The 26,372-nt window shown below is 41.3% G+C and overlaps 1 protein-coding gene across 6 annotated transcripts; it reads right to left on the bottom strand.

The window, feature by feature from the left end:
* Positions 1-118: 118 nt before the first annotated feature.
* gigyf1a (GRB10 interacting GYF protein 1a) lies at positions 119-26,372 on the bottom strand. Of its 6 annotated transcripts, none has more exons than XM_030722528.1 (26): positions 26,134-26,372; positions 21,337-21,963; positions 21,181-21,244; positions 18,109-18,238; positions 17,057-17,152; positions 16,764-16,881; positions 16,187-16,295; positions 15,563-15,762; positions 14,619-14,848; positions 14,391-14,514; positions 14,093-14,278; positions 13,340-13,497; positions 12,467-12,632; positions 12,150-12,373; positions 11,653-11,747; positions 11,427-11,527; positions 11,250-11,323; positions 10,453-10,590; positions 10,048-10,263; positions 9,700-9,920; positions 9,403-9,560; positions 9,060-9,223; positions 8,272-8,316; positions 7,848-7,992; positions 3,087-6,390; positions 119-2,352 (listed from the first exon to the last, which is right to left on the bottom strand). In XM_030722528.1, the coding sequence occupies exons 3-25, from the start codon at positions 21,213-21,215 to the stop codon at positions 6,323-6,325; spliced, it is 3,201 nt and encodes a 1,066-aa protein (XP_030578388.1). In that variant the 5' UTR covers positions 21,216-21,244; positions 21,337-21,963; positions 26,134-26,372; the 3' UTR covers positions 119-2,352; positions 3,087-6,322. The 6 variants fall into 6 exon arrangements, with proteins under 6 accessions (XP_030578388.1, XP_030578393.1, XP_030578389.1 ...); XM_030722533.1 differs by having other exon boundaries at positions 12,207-12,373; XM_030722529.1 differs by having other exon boundaries at positions 13,340-13,494.

Here is a 26,372-nt window from a genome sequence, read left to right as displayed (position 1 = left end):
ACGCGTTCATGGACTCCACAGGAGCGCGATTCATAACAAGATGTCTTCTTGGCCTTTTTTTTTTTTTAACTCAAATTTAATGAGTAATAATCAAAGAACACACACAGTCACAGCTAAATGCTGTTTACTTAGTATTTATTTTGTTCTTTAAACAAAAAAAAGCCAAACTATTTACACTTTTTTCAGTTGTTCTTCTCCAAAACATTTTCATTACACATATGCTGTTATTTTAACAACATTCAAAGACTTATTGAATGAAGGAGCTGGGCTGACTGGGGTATATCTTTTATCAGTCTTTAGGGTTGGCATTACTGTAACCGGGAAAAAAGAACCAGGTGATCAACTTCACATCCTGAAGCAGGTGGGTCAGGCAGTGACCTCTTCAGAGGTTGCAACTTGTCAACCAGGGCCTTCAGACACAATACTGCAGTTTATCTAATCATAAAAGCTTTTGTAGTGCAGTAAAACAAACTGATGATTCATCTAGCACAGTATCAGCTTTTAAAAATGCCAAAACATAATATTAATAATTCAATATCGATTGAACAGTTATGACATACTAAAGCCAACTGGGGCTATTTCACTTACCTATAGAAGAAAACTGCACACCAAAACCACAATCAATCAAAAACATAACAAGGCTGAGCCGATGGTATACAATAAGCATCAGTTTCCATTTGGATTAAAAAAAATGCACATCTGCACCCCCCCCCCCCCCCCCCAAAAAAAATCCCAAACTTACTGGATGACTAAAAACACGAATCTCTTAAATTCAATGATACACACATATACAGAATAAAGACTCAGTCCAAGACAACTTTTCAGATTCAGACGCGCCACTGCCTCGTCAACTCCATATCTATTCAGTGCCATCAGGGGTGGTCAGCAGCACTAAAAGATGCACAGACTGGCAATATTTGTGTAAAACCCCACAAATATTACCAGCCCTGCATAAACTGTTCTTACAATCCCTCCTGTTAGACAAGCCTGCATCATTATGTCAAAACTGTAAAAAGATCCGTAGAACTTCTAAAACATTAAAGTCCCCTGGAGTGTAAAGAAATCGATCAAGCGCACTAATTCGCACCTCAATTTGAGGACGACCTGGTTCAGTTTTGCCGAGGACTGTATCCAACCACAGATAACGCAGCAACGAGTCCGTGCTGAGACAAACCTCTGCATGCTACCCAGTAAGCCCAGCTCCAGGCAGCACAGACTTCAGCCCTTTGTCAAGCCTGCACCTTCAGCAGTAATCTAAATAGGAAATTTGAATGAATCCACACTTTATTTTAATCAAAACAAAAAAAAAAAAAACAACAAAAAAAAAGGGGGGGGGGGGGCAACAAAGCCAGCCACTAGTAAAATTAGATCAACCAAAAAGCCCTCGCTGCCGTATTCTTTAGTTAACTAGTAACTTTAAAGTAGATCACATTTACACTTTTATACAGGACACTTCTGTTAGCCAACAGACGTCTTGTTAAAACTTTTAGAGTACAGTTAACAAGGTGGTTTCCAACTTAAATTTATCATGTTGAGAACATTTTCAGTAAGCCATTCGACTGAACTATACAATTTAAGGCATGTTGAACAGAGAAATAAAGCAAAACCCATTATGAGAGAAAACTCAAAACACAAACTTTTACATTATTTACAAAGCTCAGCATTTATACTGCTGAGTGTTGATGCTTGTGTGTCTTTGTGTCATTTGATATTGGTGTATCCCTGTTGTGTGTGCACAGACATGGTTCCAGAGGAGAGCCAATGTAACGTTAGCTGTGAGTGTGCATGTAGTGTGTCTGCCTGCTCCTTTGGACTTGAGAATTTATGTGGCGTATGATAGTTTTGTGTTTTGTTTTCAAAGTCTTTTTTTTTTTTTTTCTCCTGTACAATTCTTTCAGTTCATCCAGTCCCGCAGCTGCAGGGTTTTCTGATGGCTGAGATGTAATCCAGCCACGTTCACCGGAACTCGACCCAGCTCTGTCTCTGACGTCTGGGTGGGAGGGCAGGTCTTCGGTCCTAATGGCTAAGAGACCTCCAAGACCGCCATCCAAGAGTTTCCGGCAGGGATGGATGATAACTTCTGGGCAACACATGCCTTTTTATCCTCTTCTTAGGTGGGAGCATCGGATTAAATCCTTAACCAAACACTTCCAACAGAAAGGGATCAGGAGTTGATAAACCTGTAGCTTCATCTGTCCAACTGATAATGCCATTGGCCTGCCCAGACTGAGGTCAAGAAAAGTTTCTTAGGGTCTAAGTTCAAAAGGACAGGTTTAGGGTTCACTGGTTCATGGGTCGGCTGTAGATAAGATCCTCCTTGCAGAGGGCAGCAAATAAAGCACAGCCGGACTCCTGTGAAAACACATGTACAAAAAAAGAATGCAAGATATCATCACAACACTGACACAACTTGGAAACAACCATTCAGGGATAAGACTGTATATAAAAGATGGAAGTAGCAACTATTATTCATCGGTTATTAAAGTTCTGTTGCGAAGCCTTGAGCTGAGTATTTCCACCGTGGTGTTTTAATGATGAACAAGGGGCCGCTCTTAGTGAGAAACCAGGGCATACTGCAGACTCACTTTACTGTGTAACTGTCAGGCACACAGTAAATCATACCCTGCTTTCTGACTCCAGTGGGCACCAAAATTTAGAAAATGAACATCATGTGATATTCAATAAGACTTGAAATGACCACTGAGACCATGAGCTCTTTCATCAGGAAAGACCTCAATGAAATCACAGCAGAAGGAAGCTGAAGTTCATTTTCCTGTAGAAGTCCATACAACCAGAAATAAAGTAATCGCCCTCTGCTGGTCAACTGAAAGAATGCAGGTTTAAGGCACTTTTACACTGGCTTCCCTTTTTAAACCTTACACCCGGCTTTATTAACAGTATAAGTGATATCATGGCAGCCTTTTAATGAACATCTACCATAAGTTTAAATTTACCGCGGTGCACGTTTTATTGTCTTTTTCTTGGTAATTTAACTGAATTCATAGTGGATGGAGGTGAGGAGAATCACCCTTAACAAACACATAAAAACAACTGTTCCAACAAGAAATTATGCAAGAATATCTTACCAACGCCAAGCACTTTTCCTCCTGCAGTCACTCTACAGCTCTCGAGGCCGTCATCAGTGTCCGTCTCTTTACTGTGCGTGTTGATCAAACACTCTTGGTGGGCTCTTTGTAGCCACTGCAACATCCATTTTCGTAAGTAGCTATCAGTCAGTCTTGGAGCCACTGCAGCACGGCCAACACCTCAGTCCATGTGGTTTTTCGTTCCTTCCCCGATTACTTCAGGGCTACTGGCAAACTAAACTCGCAACGAGTCCATCTCAAATTATATTCAAAAAAAGATTGGTTTTCTTGAAGAACATTCACGCCATATAATCAATGAATTTTCCTTCATCCATTTTGCAATTTTTTTTTCTTTCTACTCTGAAAGGTAATACAAAAATATGGTTATGTACAGGAGGTGGGAGAAGACGAGCTTCTCAAGTCTCTCATTTGAGTTTGGGAATATCGTTTTCAGTGACTTTGTCAAAGTCGTAGCAATCCTCCTGTTGTAATTGTGCTCCCATCCCCAAAATTGTACCTCACAGCTTGAATGAACAAAAGTGCATAGGTGAGTCGGTGAGGGCAGGGTGCGAGTGCTTTTGAGGGCTGAGGTGAAGACAAGTGCACCCACATTGTCCTCTCAGTTCCCTCCAGGGTTCTGCAGCCCTGCACTCTGTTCTCCGCAAAACAGCCCCATCCTTGATTTTTCTGCCTCCGCTCCATTGCTGATCAAGTCTCAGGACCCAAGACACAGAGATCCAGTTAGAGGACCCTGTCCATGTTGTTGTGATGCCTGCCACTCTTCCTCAAAAGAACAAAAAAAAAAAACAAAAAAAACAAAAAACAAAAAAAAAAGGAAAAAAAAAATAAAATAAAATAACCACACACACACACCACTCAATGTCCTTATGGCAGAAGCGCACTTGCAAACCCCACCCATCTCGTGGGAACAATAATAACAAAAAAAAAGATAAAAGAATAAAACTGCACCCACAGATATCCATGTGGCTTGTAAACAACCAAAGCTCCAGTATGGAATAGAAAGAGTCCTTTCTTTAGTCACCATTTTTACGACCAGGATTGTAGAGGCAGTGTGTTCAACTGTATCCATCTCGAGTTTTTTTCTCTACTCCACTGTGTAAATGAAAAAAAGAAAAAAAAAAAAAAAGACCCCGCTCAACTCTTTGAAGCTTTTTTCAGTTTTGTTTCCATTTTTGAAATCTTCTGAGGAACCCAAAAAAAAAAGAAAAAAAAAAATTCTTGTATCAGCATGGGTTTCTTGTAATTTTTTTTTTTTGGAATACATTCAATATTTTCTTAAGAAATAATACACACTTCACATGGCAATAATGAAACAAAAATGAAGAAAAAAAAATAAACAAAGAAAAGAAAATTAAACACACACAACAAAAATAGCAGCCCCAAGTGCTCATCTTAGTCCAAATACTTTTTAAACTTTGTATATAATGTATATATTCATATATATTTTTCATTTAAAAAAAGAAAACTCGTCATTATCAAATTGCAACAACGAATACGTAACACAATATGCTAATATTTCATGCACCGTTGTGTGCACTTGCACATTAAGATGCTGTATTTTTAATTTTTTTTTTTATTTTTCAGAGTCAGAAACTCGACACCTTTCATTCACAAGTTCGAGAGCTGACAAAAGGCAACGTGATCACACCCCAGGAAAACAGACTGGACTAACCTTCCGATGGATCACCCCTAGACTCGACTAGAAATATTTTACGATAGAAACGTACACACTTTACATACACTGTGCTGAGCACTGACACGCACCACACTCGCTCTCAAAAAGAGTTAATGTCTCGATGGCCATGCACCCTATCCAAGTTCTTAGGCACAAATGTGCATTCATACAACAACAAAAAAAACGAGTACCTGTAGTTTTCACTCATTTCTATGAACAGTAAATGAACATGTACTCTAAAACACGCGCACACAAAATCTCACTCACATGCGCACGCAGTAATGTCCCTCATTATTTGCCACGTCTGCATTAGTCCTTCCAGATCTAGAGACGGCTCCTCGCAGAGAGAAGCTAAGGGAAATAAACTAGTGGTGGTCGTCACGTGATGAGAGCAAAGCTAACATTTACAAATGTATGCATTTCTGGTGTTCTATCAGGGGATGAAGAGCTGGTGAGAGAAAGGATGTTGTGCAATTGCCCCCTCTCTCTCTCTTTAATACACACACACACACACACACACACACACACACACACACACACACACACACACACACACACACACAATCACGCCCAAAACACATTAAGTCCCTGTCTGGAAAGGGACACATGCACACACATAAAACATGACAATACAAAATTACTATCTAAACAGAAAAGACAAAAATGGCCTCTTATGTTTCATACATCTTGGTAAGCAACAAAAGAAAGAAAGAAAAAAAAAAAATTGTGCAGACTGTATATTACTGACACAAACCAACAATCACACGTCAGCCACTCCCACTCACGCATACACATTCACAAAAATATTCACTTCTATAACTAACCCCATCTGTTTGTTTTTTTTGTTGTTTTTCTTATTTCATTTTTTTAGGCAAGTGCAAATCTTCAAGTTTTTTTTATAATCCATTTTTCAATAGCTTTACTTTTTTATATAAACGTAAAAAAAAAAAAAAAAAAATGCTAAACAAGAGAAATATCAACAGTGTTTGTCTTTTGAGAAAGGATTTGCTCTCTGATAAGGTTTCAACTAAAGGTCCCCCTGAATTTGAAAACCTAACATCCCGCCCATTCGCCGCCCCCTTCCAGTTCTGATGCGCATGCCAATACTGTGTGTGTACACACACACACACCATTGTGCGCACTGATTCTGAACACACACGAATACACACATGAAAAAAACTATTCAAATCCCATCTCAGTAAAGTGCATTAGTTCAGTATAAGGTGCTTAATCTTTTGAGTGCCAGAGGATACCCATCACCCTTTAAACCTCACCACGCCTCAACCCCCTCTCCCCTGCTCTAGTGATCAACTGGTGCAGCAGGGAGCCCTTTTTTTTCTGTCCAGAGGGAAAGAAAGAGTGGGAGGCGCAGAACTAGGCGCCTCCACCCCACACCTCCCCCCCACACACACACACGCGCTTGCCCCCTTTCTATCCTACAACCCTTCTCGGTTCCCCCAGCAGTGCACATTCGTCATCAGGTTTGTCTGATTAAAAGACAGAAGGCCTCAGGTAGCTATTGCTGCTGCGCTGCGTCACATCAGTAATCCTCCACCATCTCCATCTCATTCAGGCTCAGACACTCGCCCGTGTTGTGGAATGAGTACCCTGCAGGCAGGAGAGGGCACAGAGAAGAGGTGGGAGAGAGTAACGGAAGATTAGAGGAGGATGGGACAAGGGGTTAAGGGGCTAGCTTAGACACTGACAGAAAGGAATAAAGAAAAGAATTTCATAAGAAGGGTTCTTTGTTTCTGAAAGGTTTCTTAGCCGATTTAGACTTTTTTTTTTTTTTAAAAAGAAGTCTGACCTGCCGACTCAGCCAATTTCTTTATAAGAGAGCAGATAAATGGCTACAGCGTTAGCATTATGAGGAAGCCCACTGCATAATGCACTGTTTCAGAGAAGAGTCAATAGACCGGGTTTATACGGACTCTTAGCACTCACTAATGCCGTTTTTCCACCGACAGGGTGCCGGTGCCAGTATTTGGACCGTTGAGCGGTTTTTCCACCGCGAACGCACTCGGTGCTCGGCCGAAAAACATGTTCAACTTGGACCCTGCAAACTAGCTGGTCTCAAACCAAGAATGAGTGACGAAAGCTGCAGAAGGGCGTGACTCTGCCGTCTCAGCGTAAAGTTTTCTACCACTATTTCACTGCATGGTGTGTATTACATGAGAAAAGCAAAGCGATTAGTTTGGGCTCTAAGGCTGAACTTGCTGCTTTGTATCAGTTCATATCACAGATAAAAGGACACAAAGTGCGTACTTGTCGTCTTGCTCTAATCGCTGTCTGTGTTTACCTCTGTGCTGCACACAGATGCTGCAGTAGTTTAGTTTGGACTGTAAAATGTGCTCGCAGCACAAGAAAGGGGAGCGTGTTCTCCCACGTTTGCGCTCTTCGGCTTCCGTGTCCAGACGAGGACCCGCCCACACTCATACGTAAAGGATCAGTTCACAAAGCACGGTGGAAACGCGGGCCCGTTCTTAAGTGTTTCGCTGGTTCATTGAAACCGACACCAGCACTGGCACTGGCACGAGCACCGGCTCCTCGGCGGTAGAAACATAGCATAAGAGGCATCGCTACTGGGCAGGTCGTTTAGTTAGATCACAAAAGAGCAGCACAGTAGAAAGCATGTGGTTTCATATCAAACAGCTCCAGGCAGGCCAATGGATGGGTACGGTTAACTAACACCTCACACAAAAAAGCCTACAGCACAAACAACTCCATTTTCAATTTTAAGTTTCCATGTTGTGCATTTCCTCTAGTGAGCGTAGCTGGTGTACTCAGTAAGAACTAAACATTAGAAAAGGAATGAAAACTTTCAGTTTAAAAGCTCACAAAATAAAAATAGACTGGAAACTGTAAGTAACCCTGAAACTAATGAACTAAATTGAAAATACCAGATTCACTCTTAGTGAAACTAAACTGAACTGGAAAAAAAAACCCTGAAACTTAAAAAGAAAACCTAAGAAAAAAAAAAACTATTTGTTAAAGCTGCCCATTTATGAGAAAAGGTAGCTAGAAGGAAAAAAAAAAAAATCTTAAATGTTCTTGAGGTCACCTACCTAAGATGCTGGGGTCAGAGTGCAGCATCATGGGCTGTTTCTTCTTCATCTTTCCCCCCTGGTTATCGTAGAGACCAGCTTTGCTCATGTGGTTGGCCTGAAACATGGACTGCAGAGTGTTCGGATTCATACCTCGCATTGATTCCTAAAAAAAAAAAAAAAAAAACACGAAAGCGTCAGTCTGGCTGTTTGATGTTTATGTTTTCTCAGTTTCAATCCAGGAGGTCCCTCATTGAGAAATCAAAACCATTCCTAGTCATTGCCTATCAAAGTACTCTACGCTATTTACACCTGGTAAAGTTATGGTTGCATTAAATGAGAGGAAGGCAGGCGGAGACACTAAAAGGCAATTACATTCATTGATGCTGTGTTAATAACTGTACAAGTATTTGCATGTATAGTTTAGAGGAATGTCTGCATTTACCTGCAGAGGGAAGTTCATGTTCAATCCAGCCACTTCCTTTGATAACTGGGACACAAAGAGAAGAGGGGAAATTAAAGCCACTCTCATCCTTTTCATCATCTCATTTTTAAACACATACTACCGTGTACTAAAAAATGGACCTTTATTTAAAATAATTATTTCAATCTAGCCAACTACAGAAGGCAAGTGAAGTGAAGCCAAAGCTAAGCATCTTAAAGTGAACCTATTATGCTTTTCCTTATTTCCTGTCATATCTAAACTGTTACTTTTGTCAGTGTATGCACAAATAATCTCTGTGAGCTGAAAGCGCAGACTTCAGACTGCTCTACATGCTCAGTTTCAGTTTCTTCTATTCTTGGTTCTGTATGAAGCCAGAGCGGTTTTAAGAGTCACAAGCTCCACCCTCTCTTCCAAATAAGGTCACTTCTGGCTCTGAAAAAAAACCAACCTAGTGTTGACCAAAACATCAAGCTTGAGGCTGCCAAAGCCACATATTTCATACAGCCTATGAATCTCTCAAGTTCCCCAGTTAGCTTACACAAATTCAGCACTACATAAAATCATTGTACAGACAGGACTGTGGACAGCAACTTTGCTTGTGGCATTGATTCTTACCTGAGCTTTCAAATGAAAACACAAACTATTATAAACTAAAGCAAAGCGCCCTTTATGTGAGGGTGGGGAGGTTTCTTTTTTTTTTTCCTCTTTTTTTAAAAATCACACTGATGTAATTTACCCAGCTGCTGGACTGCTCTCAGCTCTAAAGATCCTTTAACGCTCCGGCCTACCTGTTGCTGCTGTCTCTGTTGGTTGGCTTTCTGTTTGGCACGTCGCTCCAGAAACTGTTTGGCGAACTCTTTGGCTTCCACTGTGTCCCCTAAGTAGGACCGGATGAAATCCAGCACTGCATAGGGAGACTCCACCTCCTTCAGGTATGCCACAATTGTGGCAACTTAAAGAACACACACAGTGTAAATGTTTAGTGACACAGAATGTGAGCAAAGTGCATTGTTGTTGTAATTTACACCAAAAAAAAAAAAAAAAAAAAAAAAAAAAAAATCGCTGTCTATGTTGACGGTAAACTCTAAACACCCTTTATACTGCTAAATATGATAAAGTTGAACAGCCTACCATCCAAAGAGGAGGAGGAGTTGTTGGCAGAGGTGTTGAGAGCGTGCAGCATCTGTTCACACCAGGTGGTGAAGCCGTCCTGAGGCTTCATGCCCTGCAGCAGTTTCAGCAGCTTCTCCTCCTCCTCCGTGCGCTTACGGCGGATCATGTACTGTTCACTGTACAGAACATACAAGGATTAAATAAATAAATAAATAAATTCACTGTCATCAACTAAAACAAATTCATTAAAAGAACAACTAGAATAGAGCAGTACTCCGACAACTGACATCAGTTCAGTTACTCAGACGATCTCACCTGAGTGATGGGCTGCTGCGGCTGTTCTTAAGGCCCATGTTGTTGTTGCTGTTCCCACGCAGGCTGGCCTGGTTTTTCACAGCCTCATCCCACATGCCCATACTGCCTGAAGACCCTCCACTACTGCTCTTACCCTCCATACCACCCGGCCCTCCCCACATGCCAACACCATCCACCCACTGTCCTCCCATGGAGGAGCTCCCCATCGACATACCGGGGTGCTGAAAAAGGGAAGAAAAAAAAACACAACAAAAAGATAAAAATCGGGCTCAATAATATGTAAATTAAAATTTTAAATTGGCAAATTCCTGCTACATGCAAACATTAGTGCAATAGTGCAAAACTTACGCGTTCTCTCTGCTGCTGGGCTCTCTGTTGCTGCTGCTGCTTCAGGAGCCTCTCCGTTTCCTGCTGCATTTCCAGCAGAGCCAGAGCCGTGGGCTTTCCTGCCTTTGTGAGCCCAGAAGAGGGAGCCCCGCTCCAACTTGAGCTGCTTGCCCCAGGTCCTTGCTGCTGGGGGGCCTGCTGCAGCAATTTCATGATCAGTTCTTGCTGCTGACGACACTGCAGGAAGATATGACGGAGGATATCATTCAATAGCTGTGGTCCTCATTTCTTACAGGGAAACGGCAGTTTGAGTTATTCAGCAAAACAATTAAAATCTCAAACATTATGAAAACTGAATCAAAACTGCTTTAATGAACAAAGCCGGCAACATATATAACAAATACACTGAATGCAAAATTTCTCCACCTGCTTGCGTCTGAAGATCTCCTCCTCCTCCCTCCTTTTCTGCTCCTCTTGTTGCCTTCTCTTCTCCTCCCTTCGTTTACGCTGCTCCTCTTCCTCGCGCTTCGCCCTGAGTTCCGCGTCTCGCCTCTCTTGCTGGAGCTAAGGGAAATACGTCATTAAAAAAAATCTAAACGACTATTTTGTTCAGGCTTTTGTATTACTCAGTCTCAGCATAAGTAACACGTAACCTAACTTAAGAAATGCAATCTTCCATGACTCTAGGATGCCTTTAAGGGACCACTAACTGATTTTTAAGAAAAGGATGAAGGTTGGATTTTCAAACCCAAAAGATTTTATATTCATGGTGACACCCAAGCGTTCTTCTTCTGGTCATCTGTAGCATTAATAGTGAGCTACACTAGTTAACAGTTAGCAAGCTAGCTGTAACTTTATTTTGCTGCATGTATCTCATACCGGACACACCCAAGTTTACTTTAATGCCATTTTAGGAAGCTATGCAACACACACACACACACACACACACACACACACACACACACACACACACACACACACACACACACACACACAGGTCTCTCAGTCACTGGATAGTGTGTATGTTTCATCATTGTTCTGGCCGATAAAAGCCCCCACACGGAGTATGCGCACATGCTGTGGGTGTCATTAACAACAATGGGTTCACAGTAGTCACAAAGTCTAGATGTTACTATTCAACAAAACAAGCTTCTTCAACCCAGTACAAAAAAAAAAAAAAAAAAAAAATGTGTGTGAAATGCACAACACATGGCTTAACTCACCTTCTGAAGCTGTTCGAGAGTTGGACCCTGAGTAGAAGGATTCATTGTTATGTCCCAAAGACTGGCTTCACCACCTACATGGAAAGGAAATGGGATCATTTTAGCAGCAGTAGCTACAGTTTGTTTTTTAATTGTTCCTGCCTGTGTATGTACAAACAGCAGCAGTCCACGTTGTACCTGACGGCTGTGAAGCTGAGGTATGCATGTCCCACATGGACCCTGTATCTGGCACTGACATCGATCTGTTCATCGAAGGCATCATACTCTGCTCACTGCACCTGGGATGTAAAGCAAAACCAAACATGTACATTGACGTGAAAACACAACAAATCCTCTCAAGTTTAAACTAGGACTGCAAGATAACTAATGCAACAAACAAATGTAAGCTCACGTCTACACCCACCTGTTGATGAGCTGGAATAGCTGCTGCTGCTGGAGCTGTTGATATAGAGCTGCGAGCTCCTGTTGCTTTTTCAAGCGCTCCTGGTCCAGGTTTCCCTGAAGAAAGGGAAAGTTGGAAAGTCAACACAAAGCATCTTCAAACCCAAAATGCAAAAGCAAGTTGTTCCATCTAGAATAGATTTGCTTCTGGTAAAATTTCAGTGGCATTTATACAAGATAGCCTCTAATAGCAAACTGTTTATAATCAACTAAGAGGTGATCACAGATACAATCATATTTGTAGTATTCAGTATAGCATGAAGCGTGTTCTGTTTGGCTTCAAAAATGTTAAAAAAAAAAAAACTTATATACAACAAGCAAATTTGTGTCATTTCATATTGAGGAAAGCCCGTAACAAACTTATTTAGAATTACAATTTCTGCCACCATAACCTGTCAATAAACATCTCATTTGCATAATCCCCTCCCCAACCTATAGGGTGGCTGAACTCTGACTCACAGTCCCGGCGGGCCCCCGGTTGGGCTGCGGGCGCTGCGTTGGTGGTAGCTGTCTCACCAGCAGGGGCGGCGGGGAGGGACCTGGGGCAAAGGGCACGCGGCCCCACATCTTGATGACATCCCCCAGGGGTTGGAAGCCCTCATCACAGCCCCGCTTCACCAGCAGGGTCATGGTGAAGTAGCCAGCCTGGAACCACTCACACATCTCCACCGTGGTGAATGGACCTGGTTAGTGAGTAGGAGAGACAACATGCTGCTTTTGGCAAAAATTAATTAATTAAAAAAAAAAAAAAAGTATCATTGGAAGAATAGGTGTACCCTGGATTTCTCCTTGGGGGTCCTTGTAGAACCACTTCATGGCAGCCTCATGACTTAGCGGCAAAGCAGCTGCCGTGTTCCTGCTCTCCTGCTGCTGCAGAGCCTGGGTGAAACACTCCTCCTCCAAAGAGGTATCCTGCAGTGATGCCACCATCTTCTCTGCCTCCTACACAAATGCAAACAAACACATTCATTATTTAGTCGACACAGTCAGTGTAAAAGGCTCGCAAACTCCAGTAGGATGAAAAAGGTGGCAATTCTGACAGAAGAGCTGAGTTTCACTTTGCAGTTCACAGCTTTCAATGCACTGATTCTGCCTCTGGATAAAACAAAGCTCAATGGGTTTTAAGATAGACAATGTGAGTGATGCTTGGTCATAATAACACAACGAAAAATATGCAATATCCAGACAAGCAGATAACAAGATAAGACTTCCTTTTCAGTTTTACAGTCATCATTTACAAAAAACACACTGAAAAACCAGTTGCAGGCTTTGAATGACCAGTGGACAAGTAGCCATCAAAATGTCAACTACCTGAAACTGCTGATCAAGGCAAAGCTGTAGGGGTTGTGTGTGCCAGGGTTCGGCTTTTTTTTTTTTTTTAAATATGTGCAAAGGGTTCATTCAAACTAAAACAAGGAGTTAAACTGTACTATTGCCCACAAAAAGCTAGAAAACAACCTCCTCCCATAACCATCTGCATTTTTCAAAGCAGCGAGTTTTATCAAAAAGCAAAAAAACTACAGCACTGGTTTTGAATATTCAGCAGCAAAATAATCACCAGTTTAATCCCTCATCTGAAGGCCGTGAAATGCAGTTTGATTAGACATGATTACATAATTTGTCTGAAACGTGCCTCTTGCTGCTCCTACCTGCTGCAGGTGTTTCATGCCTTCGTCGTCCTCAGTGTCTCCTCCAGATGGCGGGAGGAGAGGAGCAGCAGATGAGGGGGGTGGAGGAGGCAGGGTGGAGGATGTGGCTGCGGTGCTGGGACTCAGCTGGGCCTTGGAGCCCCCTAATGGAGCTGCTTCTGACACAAAAAAAAAAAAAAACAAGAAGAAGAAACGAGTAAAACAATGAGCCATATTTTTAGTATTACTATTTATAGTTTAGTGTTTTATGTTGTTTGATGTGAGCGGTGGAGCCACCTACTGGCTCTGTGTCAGATCCAGCAGGCACAGCGGGTTCAGTAAACAAGATATCAAATGACTGGGGCTAAACATATTCTATATCAAACCAAAATATCAACATGGCTGAATTTCCTCACTTAAACAGAGTGACCTGTGACTGAAAGGGCTGAGGACAAAATGCTGAAGGTTCAAATCAGGATCTATTACTTTAGATTATTTTTTATTTTATTTTTCCACTACAAAATACAACTGAAGTAATGAATTCTGAATCATTGCTCAATAAAAAAAGCTTTCTGAATATTTTTTCTGGATTTTTGAAATTCAGAAGTCTAATGTTTACTAACATTGCATATGCAATGAGCATATGTTCTTATAAGAATAAAAGAAAAATAAATGAATGAAACTGCCTAAATTAAAAAAAAACACGATATTGCTGGTGACCTGATCTTTGTTTTGTCAGCACACTAACACGCACATATCTGGAACATGACCTACCTTCACCAGGCGTGCTGCTGGCCTTGACAGATTGGCTGTTGCTCAGCTGAGGGTTATCCACCACCTGACCAGCACTGCTGAGTTGGGACTCCAGAGATGGAGGGGTACAGTGAGCTGGAGGAGAAGACGAGGGAGATGCTGGCTTTGTCTCACCATCTCCAACAGCAGAGATGGCTTCTTTAATCTCTGTGAGGGGAAAAAAAAGGTAATTAATCATCCATGGACTATGATCATCGAGGGAAAAAGCTGTTAATGCCTTCTCAAAGATCAAATAAAGGAAGATCAGGTCTCGCCTCACCCTTGTCTTTGTCTCCTTCAGCACTGTTCCGCTCCATGTCAGCGAGGCTGTCCCCCTCCTCTTCCTCCTCCTCCTCTATCCCCTTAAACTCAAACTCCTCCGGGATTGTCTCCTTGCCACTCTTCTGGTAAAAGTAGAAGAAAAGAAATGTAAGATACCAATGCACACAAAGTCTAAAAAAAAACATAAGCAATATCATGACAGTAGAAGAAAAACATTTTTGAATACCTTCATAGGCATGAAAGCTCCAGACGAGTCAAAAGTGCCCATCTCCCCATCCTCCTCATCTGTACACCACTCGGGCAGGCCGTCCCTGTCGTCCTCTAGACCATCACTGCCTGCACGCCGACGCCCGCCACCATGACCGTCAGAGTCCCGGAAGTCGAAATCAAACTTCCTTCGACGACCTTCTCCTGGACCACTATGGTCCCGCCAGCCCGCTGAGCGAGGACCACCATCTAACAAACATATGGAAAGTTATTAGTTTTAAAACTGAAACTGAAATACACTGAGTTAACAATGTCAGTTTGGAGTTTCCTTTCAAACATTTTGTTTGGAAAGGTGAAGTCATTTATTCAAACTGACTGCTGAGTCTGCAGAAACTCTTATGAATCCAATTCTAACCTAAACCCAGCTGCTGTAGAAATCCCATCACTAACCACTAGAGGCCAGTATACTGAAGTTAAAGCTGCTGAACATTCTTAAAGGTTTAAAAACAGAAATTTAACTGTGGCATACGTAGTAATATAAATGGTTATCTAGATGAGTCTCCAAAGCCCACTTTAAATAAAGTGTAAACCAAACCTAACAGTGGGTAATTAAATGAAAGAGGTTAGTTTACTGGGATCGTTTACACACTGATGGGCTTCAGATGTAAAAAAAGAAATACAAACATATTTAAGCACTTAATACTGATTATTACTGTGTTGGACACATGTCCAGTTAGCTAGGACACCAAATTAGCAGCAAACTGAATGCTAAGCCCCTAAAATAACTTTTTTAATGAGGCTATTCCAAAGCACAGCTTCCACAATAATGAGTTAAATCAAATCAAAGGGTTTGTCAAAGGAACATAAACCATTTAAAAAGTGTGTTTGCTTGCTTTGTTTACTTTTGATTCTGCTGTCAACACAAACAGAGTTTTTGACACTAAATCAATGTTTGCATCATACCATCCCTGCGGGATCCAGCAAGTCTCCAGTTGCTGCCTGGCTCCCCTTCGTCCTCCTCCTGCTCCTCCCGGAGGGTACGCCAGTTATCACTGTCAGCCCTTGTGTACTCTTTCCTCCCTGGACCCCCGGGACCTCCAGTTTCTTCAAAGCCAGGACGCCCCACCTCCCGCCGCAGTGGCTTCTCAAATCGACGCTCACCCCTGAGAAAAGGAGGGAAATGAAGGGAAATTTATAGCAGTTAGCAGAGGAAAACAAAGTCCAAAACATGAGCCACTTTTTATCCAAGAGCATGCCCAGCCAACACCTCCCATCACTGCGGATAACAAATTTATACAGCTTAACCAGGTCTTGGATGAAAAACTGCAGAACAAATACAAAGCACACTCACTAACATAAGAAAAGATGCCAGCAAAGATGAGAGCAACGACAGAACAAAAGAAAACCTACAAAAATACCTGAATAGATTACAGACTGTGTTACACTGCGTGACAGCTCCTCTGAGTAATAATGTTGAAACAAGCTTTTAATGTGCAGCAGAGCACTGGGAGCCATCATTTGCATGACCTTACCAACATTTTAAGGACATCGAATGCAGTGCAGGTGATGTAGGCTGTTTATTCTTACCGGTCGTCCCAGCTCTGGCTGCGGTGAATCTCTCGGACACTGCGACCGAAACCCACCTCTGCATCTTCAATACTTCTTTGGTAGAATCCACCTTCACCACGGCCTCGACCTGTTTATGTGCAAAAAGAACGAGGGATTTGTGTTTAAGTAGCTTGTATCTACTCAAACCTGCATGCAGGTGCACACACCAACACGCCAAAGAGCATCACTCTTCTTTTGTAGTTTCCTTTGCTGTGCCGAGTTGGACTGCTTGTGTTTACATTGGCATGTGTTGACAAGGTAAGTGCATAAGCACAATGCTTTCAGGCTGTAGATGAACAAAAGGAGGCCTATTTTTGACAGGCCAAGAGGAAGTGTGTAGTATTCAGATGGTGGAAGAAGGAAGGAAATAAACACTTGAGTAGTTGCCTTAAATAAACTGTTTTACTTTAGTTGGGTAGCTGCCATTGTAGCTTCAGGTGAGGGTTTTGAGCAGCACTTCTGTTGCTGTTGGACTCTGTAGCCTTAGCACAAGTAACTGCACAGGCTCAACTGGGGCTATACTTTATTGGTTGTGTCTCTCTTTTTCCGCCCTTACCTCGACCACCTCGTGTGGCTCCTCGCCCACGGACCACTCCGGCTGGGGTGGCACCACCCACCCCCTTTCCCATGAGCCTCAGCACTGCCACACTGTTCACAGACATTGAGAAGTTCCTCTGCAGAGTGAGTGGAAAGAGCGGGGAAAAAAAAAAAAAAAAAGGAATGTGAGGAATGTGAGCTCACAGGCACATCTGTCAACTGAATCTGCATGAGCGAGAGATACCACACGATAGGGCTGAAACAGTTTATCATTTGCAGATATGCATTTGTAAGTGTGCCGTTGGTGCAGACCTGCTCCTCCTCAGTGAGCGGCACCAGTGCCAGTGGCTGCATGGGCTCTTCTTGCAGAATAGCAGCAAACTCCTTATCCTGCATGTCCTCTGGGACCTAAACGCAACAGCAGCAACAGGAGGACAAAATCACCTCTTAAAACTTGAACTATGACTTCAAACAGGTTCATATTTTTGAGGATACAGACTCTGGCAAAATAAAGCATTTTAAAAAGGGACCTATTATGATGAATTCCAGCTTTACATTATTTATGCTGCTTGGTGTGATTCATAATTCAGAGGAACCTTTATTTATCTTGTACTGGGCTTTGTTGCAGGCCCTCAGTTTATTCTGTCTCAAAGAAGCTGTTTTCCTTGAAGGCCATCCTCTCTAAGACAATTACATCTGATTTACTGCCCCTCACAAAGAGAAGGCACAACTGCAGTTGGGTGTTCTGTGCTCACAGCCACACTACAGGGTTTTTGCCAATATACTACAAGTCCCAAAGTTAATTAGTTAAAAAAAAAAAAATAGAGAACCAGGCAAATCGCATTATGTTATCTTGTTTTTATCTGTTCAGCTTATATCCATCTCCGCATGTCCACAAGTTGCAGATGACTGTAAGCTACGTCATTTTTTGTACCCTGTTAATTACTTTAAATGTGATTCGCTGCTTTCTCATTCGTATAGACTGTTAAACAGGGGTGGGGGGGAATCCCTGCTGCTGAGATGCACCTTAACCAGCATAAACAGAAAGCACATGCAACACCATGCAAGTCAAAGCCCTGGTATTATCCCTGCACACATATCCCTCCCATTTACACGATTACAGATGAAAATCTGTCTGGATCCTGAGTTTTCAACTCTCAGATTGCTTGCACAGACGCTGACTTCATTATTTTAAACTTTGGCCATGTTTAGTATGAGCATTCACCATTGTAACAGTTTATATAGTGACAGAAAACAATGAGGAAAAGCATAATAGATCCCCTTTAAGCAGAAAATTTTTTTTAATCAACAATTTCTTTAACATCTAACATAAATGAAACATCAAACAGTGGCTTTTAACCAACCTTGTTGTCTTTGACATAAAGTGCTAACATCTCCTCTCGGCCGTAGCGGTACTCGGCCAGCTTGTACTTTGGCATGGCGGGGGAAGGAGGGGGAGACGTCACACTCCCCCCACTGGACAGTGCACGGAGCCTGTGTGAGGATGAGTAAAAATTAGGATAAAGTACTTTAATCATTAATACTTCTCAGGAATCAAAGCCACTGTCCCGTACAGGAAATAGGTGTTTTGCAACTGCAGGCTGAACCTTTCTTTAGCTGAACTTTTTCCCAAGCTAATAACAATCTCTGACATGTAATGTAAAAAACAGTCTTTATAAATAATTTGGTGAAAATTCCCCAGTTGGCTCAGGACAAACACACACACACACACACACACACACGCACAAAAAGAAAATCAGAGCAATTGCGTAACCTTGATAGAATTCCTTTTAATCTCAGTTGAAGAAAAATAACTAATAACATCCATCTTGCAGCAGAGGCATTAAAAAAAAAAAAAAGGAGTTTAGCAAATGTTCTGTAACAAATTCCTCCTACACAGCTCCCCCTGAACACTACTTGGCCCAACACTGACGATATATTAGCTTTCCAATCTCAAGATTTCATTTTAAAAAGCTATTACTAGCTGGCCAACTTCCAAGGACTGCTGTTTAACAATGGCTCCTTTCACATGCCTCTACAGAGTGTGTCACTGACTCTCAGCTCCACATCAAAACCATATGCAGCTCAGAGATGGAGAGGCGGGTGTGCGGAGTAAAAAAAAAAAAAAAAAAGGTAAAGGGAAGCATCATGAAAGACCAGTTGGTAGCATGTAGCATATCAAAGAGGATAAAAATAAGTGGAGCAGCAACTAATATGCATAATAAGAGAAGAGCTCAGGAAGCAAGCCAGTGGGTGGGTTACTAAGAAATATTTGTGCATTATCTGGATCCACTTCACCTGTATTTACTTGCAGCAAAACTTAGCTTTCCTCCCTAACAGGACAAGGATTGAAACATCAGCCACAGACTTAAATCTCTACATGAATAATCCTTTGTGAAAGTCTTACAAAGGATGGAGTAAGAAAAGCTACACAAACCTAAACGCATGGCAGAATATTTTACTTTGAAATCAACCGCAATGACTAACATACTTGCAGGCTGCACTTCCAACTAAACCTCTAATGGTCTAAATAATTTTGTAAGGCTAACGGGCTTTTAAAGACGTGTAAACATGCTGGTCAGGCAGCTGTATGTGGTGAGCACATGAACTGGCCGCTCTGCAGCGATACTAAAAGGGTACGAGGATGAAAGTGAGCTACAAGAGCCACTGAGAGCAAAGCAAATGCAGATGTGTAAAGGGAGAAATATTCTGGGAGGCTGGCACTACACCAAGAATGCACGCAGCAGTCACAGGCCGTTAGAGATGGAGAGCTACCAAACTGCAGACTACACCCCCCCCCCCCCCCCATTAATCGCTGCACAAACATTCACTGAGGAGAAGAAACAGCAGAAGGAAAGAGAGAGATGGACAGGAGAGTGCAGTGACAAAACCAACATTTTGTTACCTCTGAAATGACTAACAACCACAGAGTGTCTGCCTGTATAAACGAGAGTCATTTAAGACCTTTTAAATAGCATTTTCCAATGAAATTCGAATAAAGTTCAAAGTTTTAGGCAACTTTTTTCCCCCATGTCTTAGAGGACAGCAATGCAAGTTAAAATTGAGACCTTCCCCAATACATAGTTGCCTCTTAGAGCCTGCGCACTGATTTATATGTGAAGACTGAATAAGAATTTATTGAAAAAAATACAAAAGATGCAATGCTAGACTCTGAATGCCTTGCCTTAGTGTCGCTATTCCACTTCCAGTGCCAACAGTCAGCAACGCCAACCAACACAAACTCCAGAAAAGGACAACAGAACTGGCTACAGATAGCTTTTTGCTTGTGACAAGTGAGTGAGCAAGTTAAGCATAGCCAGGTAGCTGATATGCTTTGGGAGTATCACACAATTTATCCATGTGAGTAGGTAAGCTAATGTTAACCAACAGCCTGAGCCAAAAGAAAGTCAGTTTATCAAACAGAAATGTTGCCATCAGGGGAAAACTACAGTTTACACCTGCATGAGTCATGGTAGGCTCATTTTGTTTCGAGGATCAAATCTTTTTTCTGGCTAACACTAGCGGATGAATACCAAGCTGTAGCAGCCGAGCTGGCCAAACTGCGGAAAGATCAAACCAAGGTCTGACAGAGCCAATGTTTAGATTTCAGTTTTAGTGTTGATTTATTTATTTTTTTCCTTCAGTCACGCTGCCAATCCAAACACCAAAGATGCGTCAACACCCTGAAGCCAACTGAATTCTAGACTGCCCATGCCATGTGGACAGTAAAGGTGACTTAATAGTATCTCTAACAGTTGTTTGTATAAAGGTATTATCATTGTGCTATTTTCTCAGCTACTGCTCATATCAGAGAAAGCGACACAGCCCAAGGTGCCACCTTCACACAGCTTGTTTTGTCTAACAAAAAGTCCTAAACACAAAGAGATCAGTTCTACTTCGATGTGAACCTTGCATATCTTTGGCTTAACTAATCAAATTATTTCAGCTAATCTCCTCTATTGTGGGTCTTCGTTTCCATGGCATTTGGCATGGACACCCTCGATCCATTAAGGTTGAGTTGAAACAGATTATAACCTAACTCACAGCAGCCATCGTCGTTCTCAAGGATGAATTCCAGTTTTTTTGTTAACACCCTGATCAGTTCTAGCACTACTGTGAGGGAAAAATGTCCATTTGACACAGGACACGACGACTTAAGCAAACATACTGCAATTCAATGGTCACATTCAAGAAGGTCATTTGAAGATTTGACATAATGGAATATGAAGATTTAAGCCAAGCTTCATTTAAAATAACAACAAAGGCTGGTGCTCAGAATAATTCATATGCTTTTAATTTGCTGCCAAAGGAAAACAAACCATGAAAAAAAAAAAAAAAAAAAACACCACTCATTTATTTTCCCTGGGGAATATTTCTTTATCTATTCAAAAGTATTTAAAAACCTTGTAAGAATTTTAAAAAAATAAATAAATTACCATTCTGGGCCGAAGTTTAGAGTCTCAGCAGTCATATTCCTCACGTCCACACAGAACTGAGTATCTGTGGAGAAAAATAGTTTCTTCTGTTTTTTTTCCCTGAATAAAATCCAATGTGTAAAACAAGAAAAGGGGGAGAATAAAAAGGTTTCTTACCCTGTCCAGATAATCGGAGCAGGCTGGACTGGGCTGGACCAGGCTCGAGCTGGCTGGCTTTAGTTAGGCTTAGGTGACTAGAAGGCTGAGTGGTGCTTAAGCTGTGGTCACAGAGCTCCCCAAACACACAAAGAGAATAGCTGCCAATTTCAGGTGCTTGAGGAATACCAGGTTATCAGGTCCTAACTAAGGAAGGGCTTTCAACGATAAGTTTGGAGAATGGAAGCTCCTGCTACTCACAGCCAAAAAAGGTTAACAACATAAAAAAGAAACAAAAAGAACCTTATAGAAATTAACAATGGAACAAAATAAAACACTCTTGCTAGTAATGTCTTTTTTTTTTTTGTTTGCAATTTTTTGTTTTTGTGTTTTTTACAGCAGTTATATCTCACATTAAAGTTAAAAATATGAACTGATTGATCAAAAACGTAACGCAGGAACAAAATAACAGCCAGAAAACAATGAAACAGGCTGCTGGAACAGCTGCCAAGAGCAGACGCGACTCGCAGTCCTCTTCTCCTTTCTCTCACTCCCTCTGTGCCGTTTTCTCTCGCTCCAACTGAAATGTGGACTGACGGAGACCCTCTAGGTAACTCCTTTATTTCCTGACCTCCTCCCTTTGCACCACTGGGGGGGAAAAAAAAGGAGAGAAAAAAAAAAACAGATAAAGCGAGACTGAATGAGAGAAATTTCAAAGAAAAATGTAAAGAAATAAAGACTTCATAAATTAGTTGCTGTTGAGATGCATTTTCCCTGCTTGGCAGTCCACCTCTGTTGCGAGTGAGTGAAGTGTAATTTGATTTTCTCCTGCAAAGGCTTGACACACCATTTACGCAGCGTGCCTGGGACTCACCGAAAGACACGGGCCCAACTTGATCAATGTGTTACAGCACACTGAGCTGAGAGGAAAGCGCTGTGGTATTCCTTCACTGAATAAATGAAAACTATTTCTAGTATAGCACTCAGTCATACCCCAATGTTTCTGCAACTCACAGGAGATTTTCCATCCTGAAATACACCGAGTCTATTTCAGTCATGTTATGAACCAGATGCTTCCTAAACCATGCAGCTGGCTGGGGATGGTTCCTCAAAATGTCATGGCAACTAAAGCAATATCCAGGCAACTAAACTTCAGTAGCAAATGCTCACATACACATACATACAGACATACATGCATGCATTGCCCCTTTCATATGAACACCACATATTTCTACACTGTGAGCAATTTTCCCCATTCCACTTCCAGTCCAATTAGTGAAAGTCACACTGATGACTAAACATATTTTCCAGCTTTTTACCATTTTTTTTTTAATATTCAGTCACTGAAGATGCTGAACTAAAAAAAAAAAAAAAAAGTTTTCCCCTAATTACTAATACTGATTTAACATTTAATTAAGCCACCATCCTTGCATATAATCGACACTTGCAATGTGTACTTGCAGTGTGTACGCAAATATATATTGCAGACATGCACCCTACACCCTTTACAGAGATTAGCAACACTGTGCAAGCAAAACGGAAGAAAACAGACACACGGGGTGGTTGTGTCTGTTTAATTTGAAATTAGTTTGTTATCTTATGTTTGCACAGACACTAGTTTAACCTTCCCTCTTACGGTCTCTGTTTCACTACATGTCTGGTTATGTTGGTAATAAAGACATGCATGTGAAGAAAGCATGGAGCAAAGTGAAGGTCATGTTACTCAAGCGTATGACAGATTGATTTATTATTAGAACTGCAACAAAAGCTTCCCAATAACTGTCAAGCTGTGGAAAAAAAAGATCGAATAACGTTTTATTTTTTCAAATTTATTTGATTTTTTTTTTTTTTTTTTTGCTGCAACAGTGGCAAGAATGCAAGAAGCTCTTCTACTGATAATGTTAGCTACTGACACACACTGGCTTAGAAGAGCTGCAGTTTTTATATTCTAACAATCAGGGCTGTGCCTATCATATTGTCCACGATAATACTGGTATGAATTTTTTAATGATATAAAAGTATCATAGCGCGACATCATTGCTTTAGCAAACCCATGCATTTATGTACCGCAGTGCTAACAATGAGTCAAGGCCAGGCATATCTGAGCGCAAGAGCCACATGTCAGCCTCCAACTATTCAGCACCTAAAAGCAGAGCAACTTCAACAAACCTGCAACAAAGCACATTTCTCTACAAAATATGCAAGCAAGCTGCTCATGCTACAGGTGGAAACAACAAACATGTTTCAGCACTTGAGGTGAAAAACACATTGTTGAATACATCCAGGCTACAATGGCAGGCTGAGGTACTAGTAGCTGGCAATGCGCGACCCAAATGTAAACAAATGAGCATCTCTAGCTGCACTCGCTAGTTGCACTCCATATGACAGTAAGCACACAAGGTAGCTGGAAATTACTGAAGTGGTTACATGGTGAAAAAGGAGGGCTTTATGCAGCTGGTTAAACTTATCGACCCAGAATACAGCATCCCAACAAAAAAAAATATTTTTCACTTTTATTATGTGCCAATATTGTGCAGCTCCTGATGACTCGCACAGTTCTATTACTTTAGTTATTGTTAAACTAACGTGTTAGCTATTATTTTATACTATTACTTAAAACTTCCAGGGAAAACACTACATAGCCAACATTTGTGTTTACAGTTGACTTTCGCTGTGTCACTACTATTGCACTATAAATATTGCTGCTGCTGGCAACTTGTAATAGATTCGCATTTCAAATTAGTAAGTCTGCCATCAGTGACAGTAGCTCAGTGGAAAAGGACGATGGGAAATATCTTTCATTTACTTACACTTATAAATGCTGTCGCCTGCAAGCACTGATAAGCACAGTTTTTCTCTCTATAATACTATAAATATCACTATCACAAATTTTCTTCAGATACAATTTTGAGGCTATATTAACTAAACCTACTAACAATTTTATTTTCTCGAATATCTCTCCAGGATATTGTAGAGGTTAGGATGCTGGCCTTTGTGATTAAATGCAAAATGTCCAAAACAATTTAAGTCATTTCAATTTCCCAGCAGCTACACAGTACATCCTCCAATCACTTTCATGTTGCAGATATGTAGACTATTGTACTACCAACATTTAAAAAAAAAAAAAAAAAAAAAATCACTGCTCACAAGTCATTGTTTTCTCGTTGCTAAAAAATAGGAAAAACTGAGGTCTCAGTAGAAGTTTGGTATCTATAATAATGCTGTTATATTGAAAGTTGATATAGCTGCCCTACTTACATTAATTATTACATTTATTATCATTTTAAAAGGCAATGCAGATGACATAAGGTAACTGCTGTGAATGAAACTGGTAGGTTTTCATACTGTGTTGGAACTTTTGTGATTTACAGTTTGTGATCACTGCAGCTGATAAAAACAATAAAGAAAGAAAATTCAGAAAAATACAAAAGGAGTATTTCATAATTACCAAATAAGCAGGTTTAAGAGCAGTCTGCAAACTATTAAAACCTGCAAACTATTAATACTGCAATACAGGTCTGTTTAAGACACCTGGAAGATATTGGCAGGTCCTCTCCAATATTCGAATATATTGTGAGTATAAAACATTTTCTCTTCTGAGTTACAAAAGAGGCCATTTTATATATTTATAAACTGAATGGATATTAACTTTATTAACTCTTGAACTTAAAAGATGATAGGATGTAATGGAGGTGAACTGGCCTTTAAAAAAAGATTCATACATTCGCTTCTTACATTTGCCAATTTGGGATCAGAGGGCTTCATAAATTTGGGGTTTTTTTTCATGAGCACTGCAACTTTACACAGGTGTGCTTCGCAGGTGTACCACTTCAGTTTAAAGGGAGCACAATAAAAACACATGCAACATTTATGGCAAGCACAGTGAAGACTTATCAGAACTCCAGGAAGAAAATACTTCCACAGAGAACCTCCCTAAATAAACGAACACGGCTTTATTTTAAGCACCTTTAAGCTGCTCGCAGTTATTATGGAGTCAAAGTATGCCATTAATCTTTAAACAATTGTACATTTTTAATGTCTTGTATCAACTTTGCCCTAAGAAAATAGTGCGAGGTGGGACGCTTGCAGGATTTCTTGTGCGTCTGAATATTAGCGAAAGTCATGCACTACAAAACGTGGCGGGATAAAGATTTCCCGCTGAGGGAACGCGTGCTGTAAATCTAGGCTCAACCTTGCGAAGTGCAAGCAAACTTGGAACTTTGACTAAATTAACTAAACCGATCGGTCCTAAATGTGGCTAACATTTAGACAGAGCGGTCCGAGTTGACGTTAGCTCCCGACAGTTGTAGCGAGCTACATTAGCGCGTACGCTGCTCGTTTTCCAGCCAATTAAAGCGGACTGATTTGTGGGCAAAGTGCAATAAAGCCCTAGTTACAACACCACCCGCCCCCCATATCATATTTCTGTTGCATATGAGGAATTACTAGCTAGCGTGCTTCGTAACCTAGCATAAGGTATGCGCTGATCGTAAAGGCCTTGGCTCGTAGGTTCAAATGACACCAGATATGTCGGCGGAGGGGGCGGAGTATTGGGATCGGAGTCCCCGGCCTGCTCCGCTAATGTGCGGACGACCACTAGCGCCACTCGGCTGTCGCTACTAAGCTGGGACTAATGTGTTGCAAACAAAACAAAACAGTAGCAGAAAAAACAGAATTTTAGCTCTTAAACAACTCAGTGAAAACGCTGTTTTCTTGACAGGTGAAAGCGCCCCTTTCGAGCTGCAGGAGCCGTTAGCACGTTAGCTGTCGTTAGCCAGCTAGCTGAGAGACAGGCAGCAAAGAGGAACCATGGCTTACCTTCACTGTTTATAGCTACCAGACTGCTGTCTGCACGGCGTGTCTACAGCCAATTTATCGAATGCATTGGTCTCTTTAAACACTGTAAACGTATTCATTCGACAGAATAGTACTTTGAGAAAGTCGTGCTCCGTAGTTTATTTATTATTTTTTTTTCCCCTCTCCACCAACGGTCGCTGCTGCGTAACTGTATGTGTCTGCTGGCTCCCAGTCGCTGCTCTTCTTGTTGTTTGTGTTTC

The sequence above is a fragment of the Archocentrus centrarchus genome, assembly GCF_007364275.1.
Source record: "Archocentrus centrarchus isolate MPI-CPG fArcCen1 chromosome 18 unlocalized genomic scaffold, fArcCen1 scaffold_23_ctg1, whole genome shotgun sequence".
Classification (NCBI taxonomy): domain Eukaryota; kingdom Metazoa; phylum Chordata; class Actinopteri; order Cichliformes; family Cichlidae; genus Archocentrus; species Archocentrus centrarchus.
The sequence above is the reverse complement of the archived record's forward strand: the minus strand, read 5'-3'. Positions and strand labels throughout refer to the sequence as shown.

Coding starts and splice junctions, on each gene's coding strand:
- gigyf1a (XM_030722528.1), bottom strand. CDS start 21,215: ATGACTGCTGAGACTCTAAACTTCGGCCCAGAATG. Junction 14,515..14,618: donor GAGCTTTCATGCCTATGAAG/GTATTCAAAAAT, acceptor TACTTTTACCAG/AAGAGTGGCAAGGAGACAAT. Junction 11,528..11,652: donor CTATTCCAGCTCATCAACAG/GTGGGTGTAGAC, acceptor TTTACATCCCAG/GTGCAGTGAGCAGAGTATGA.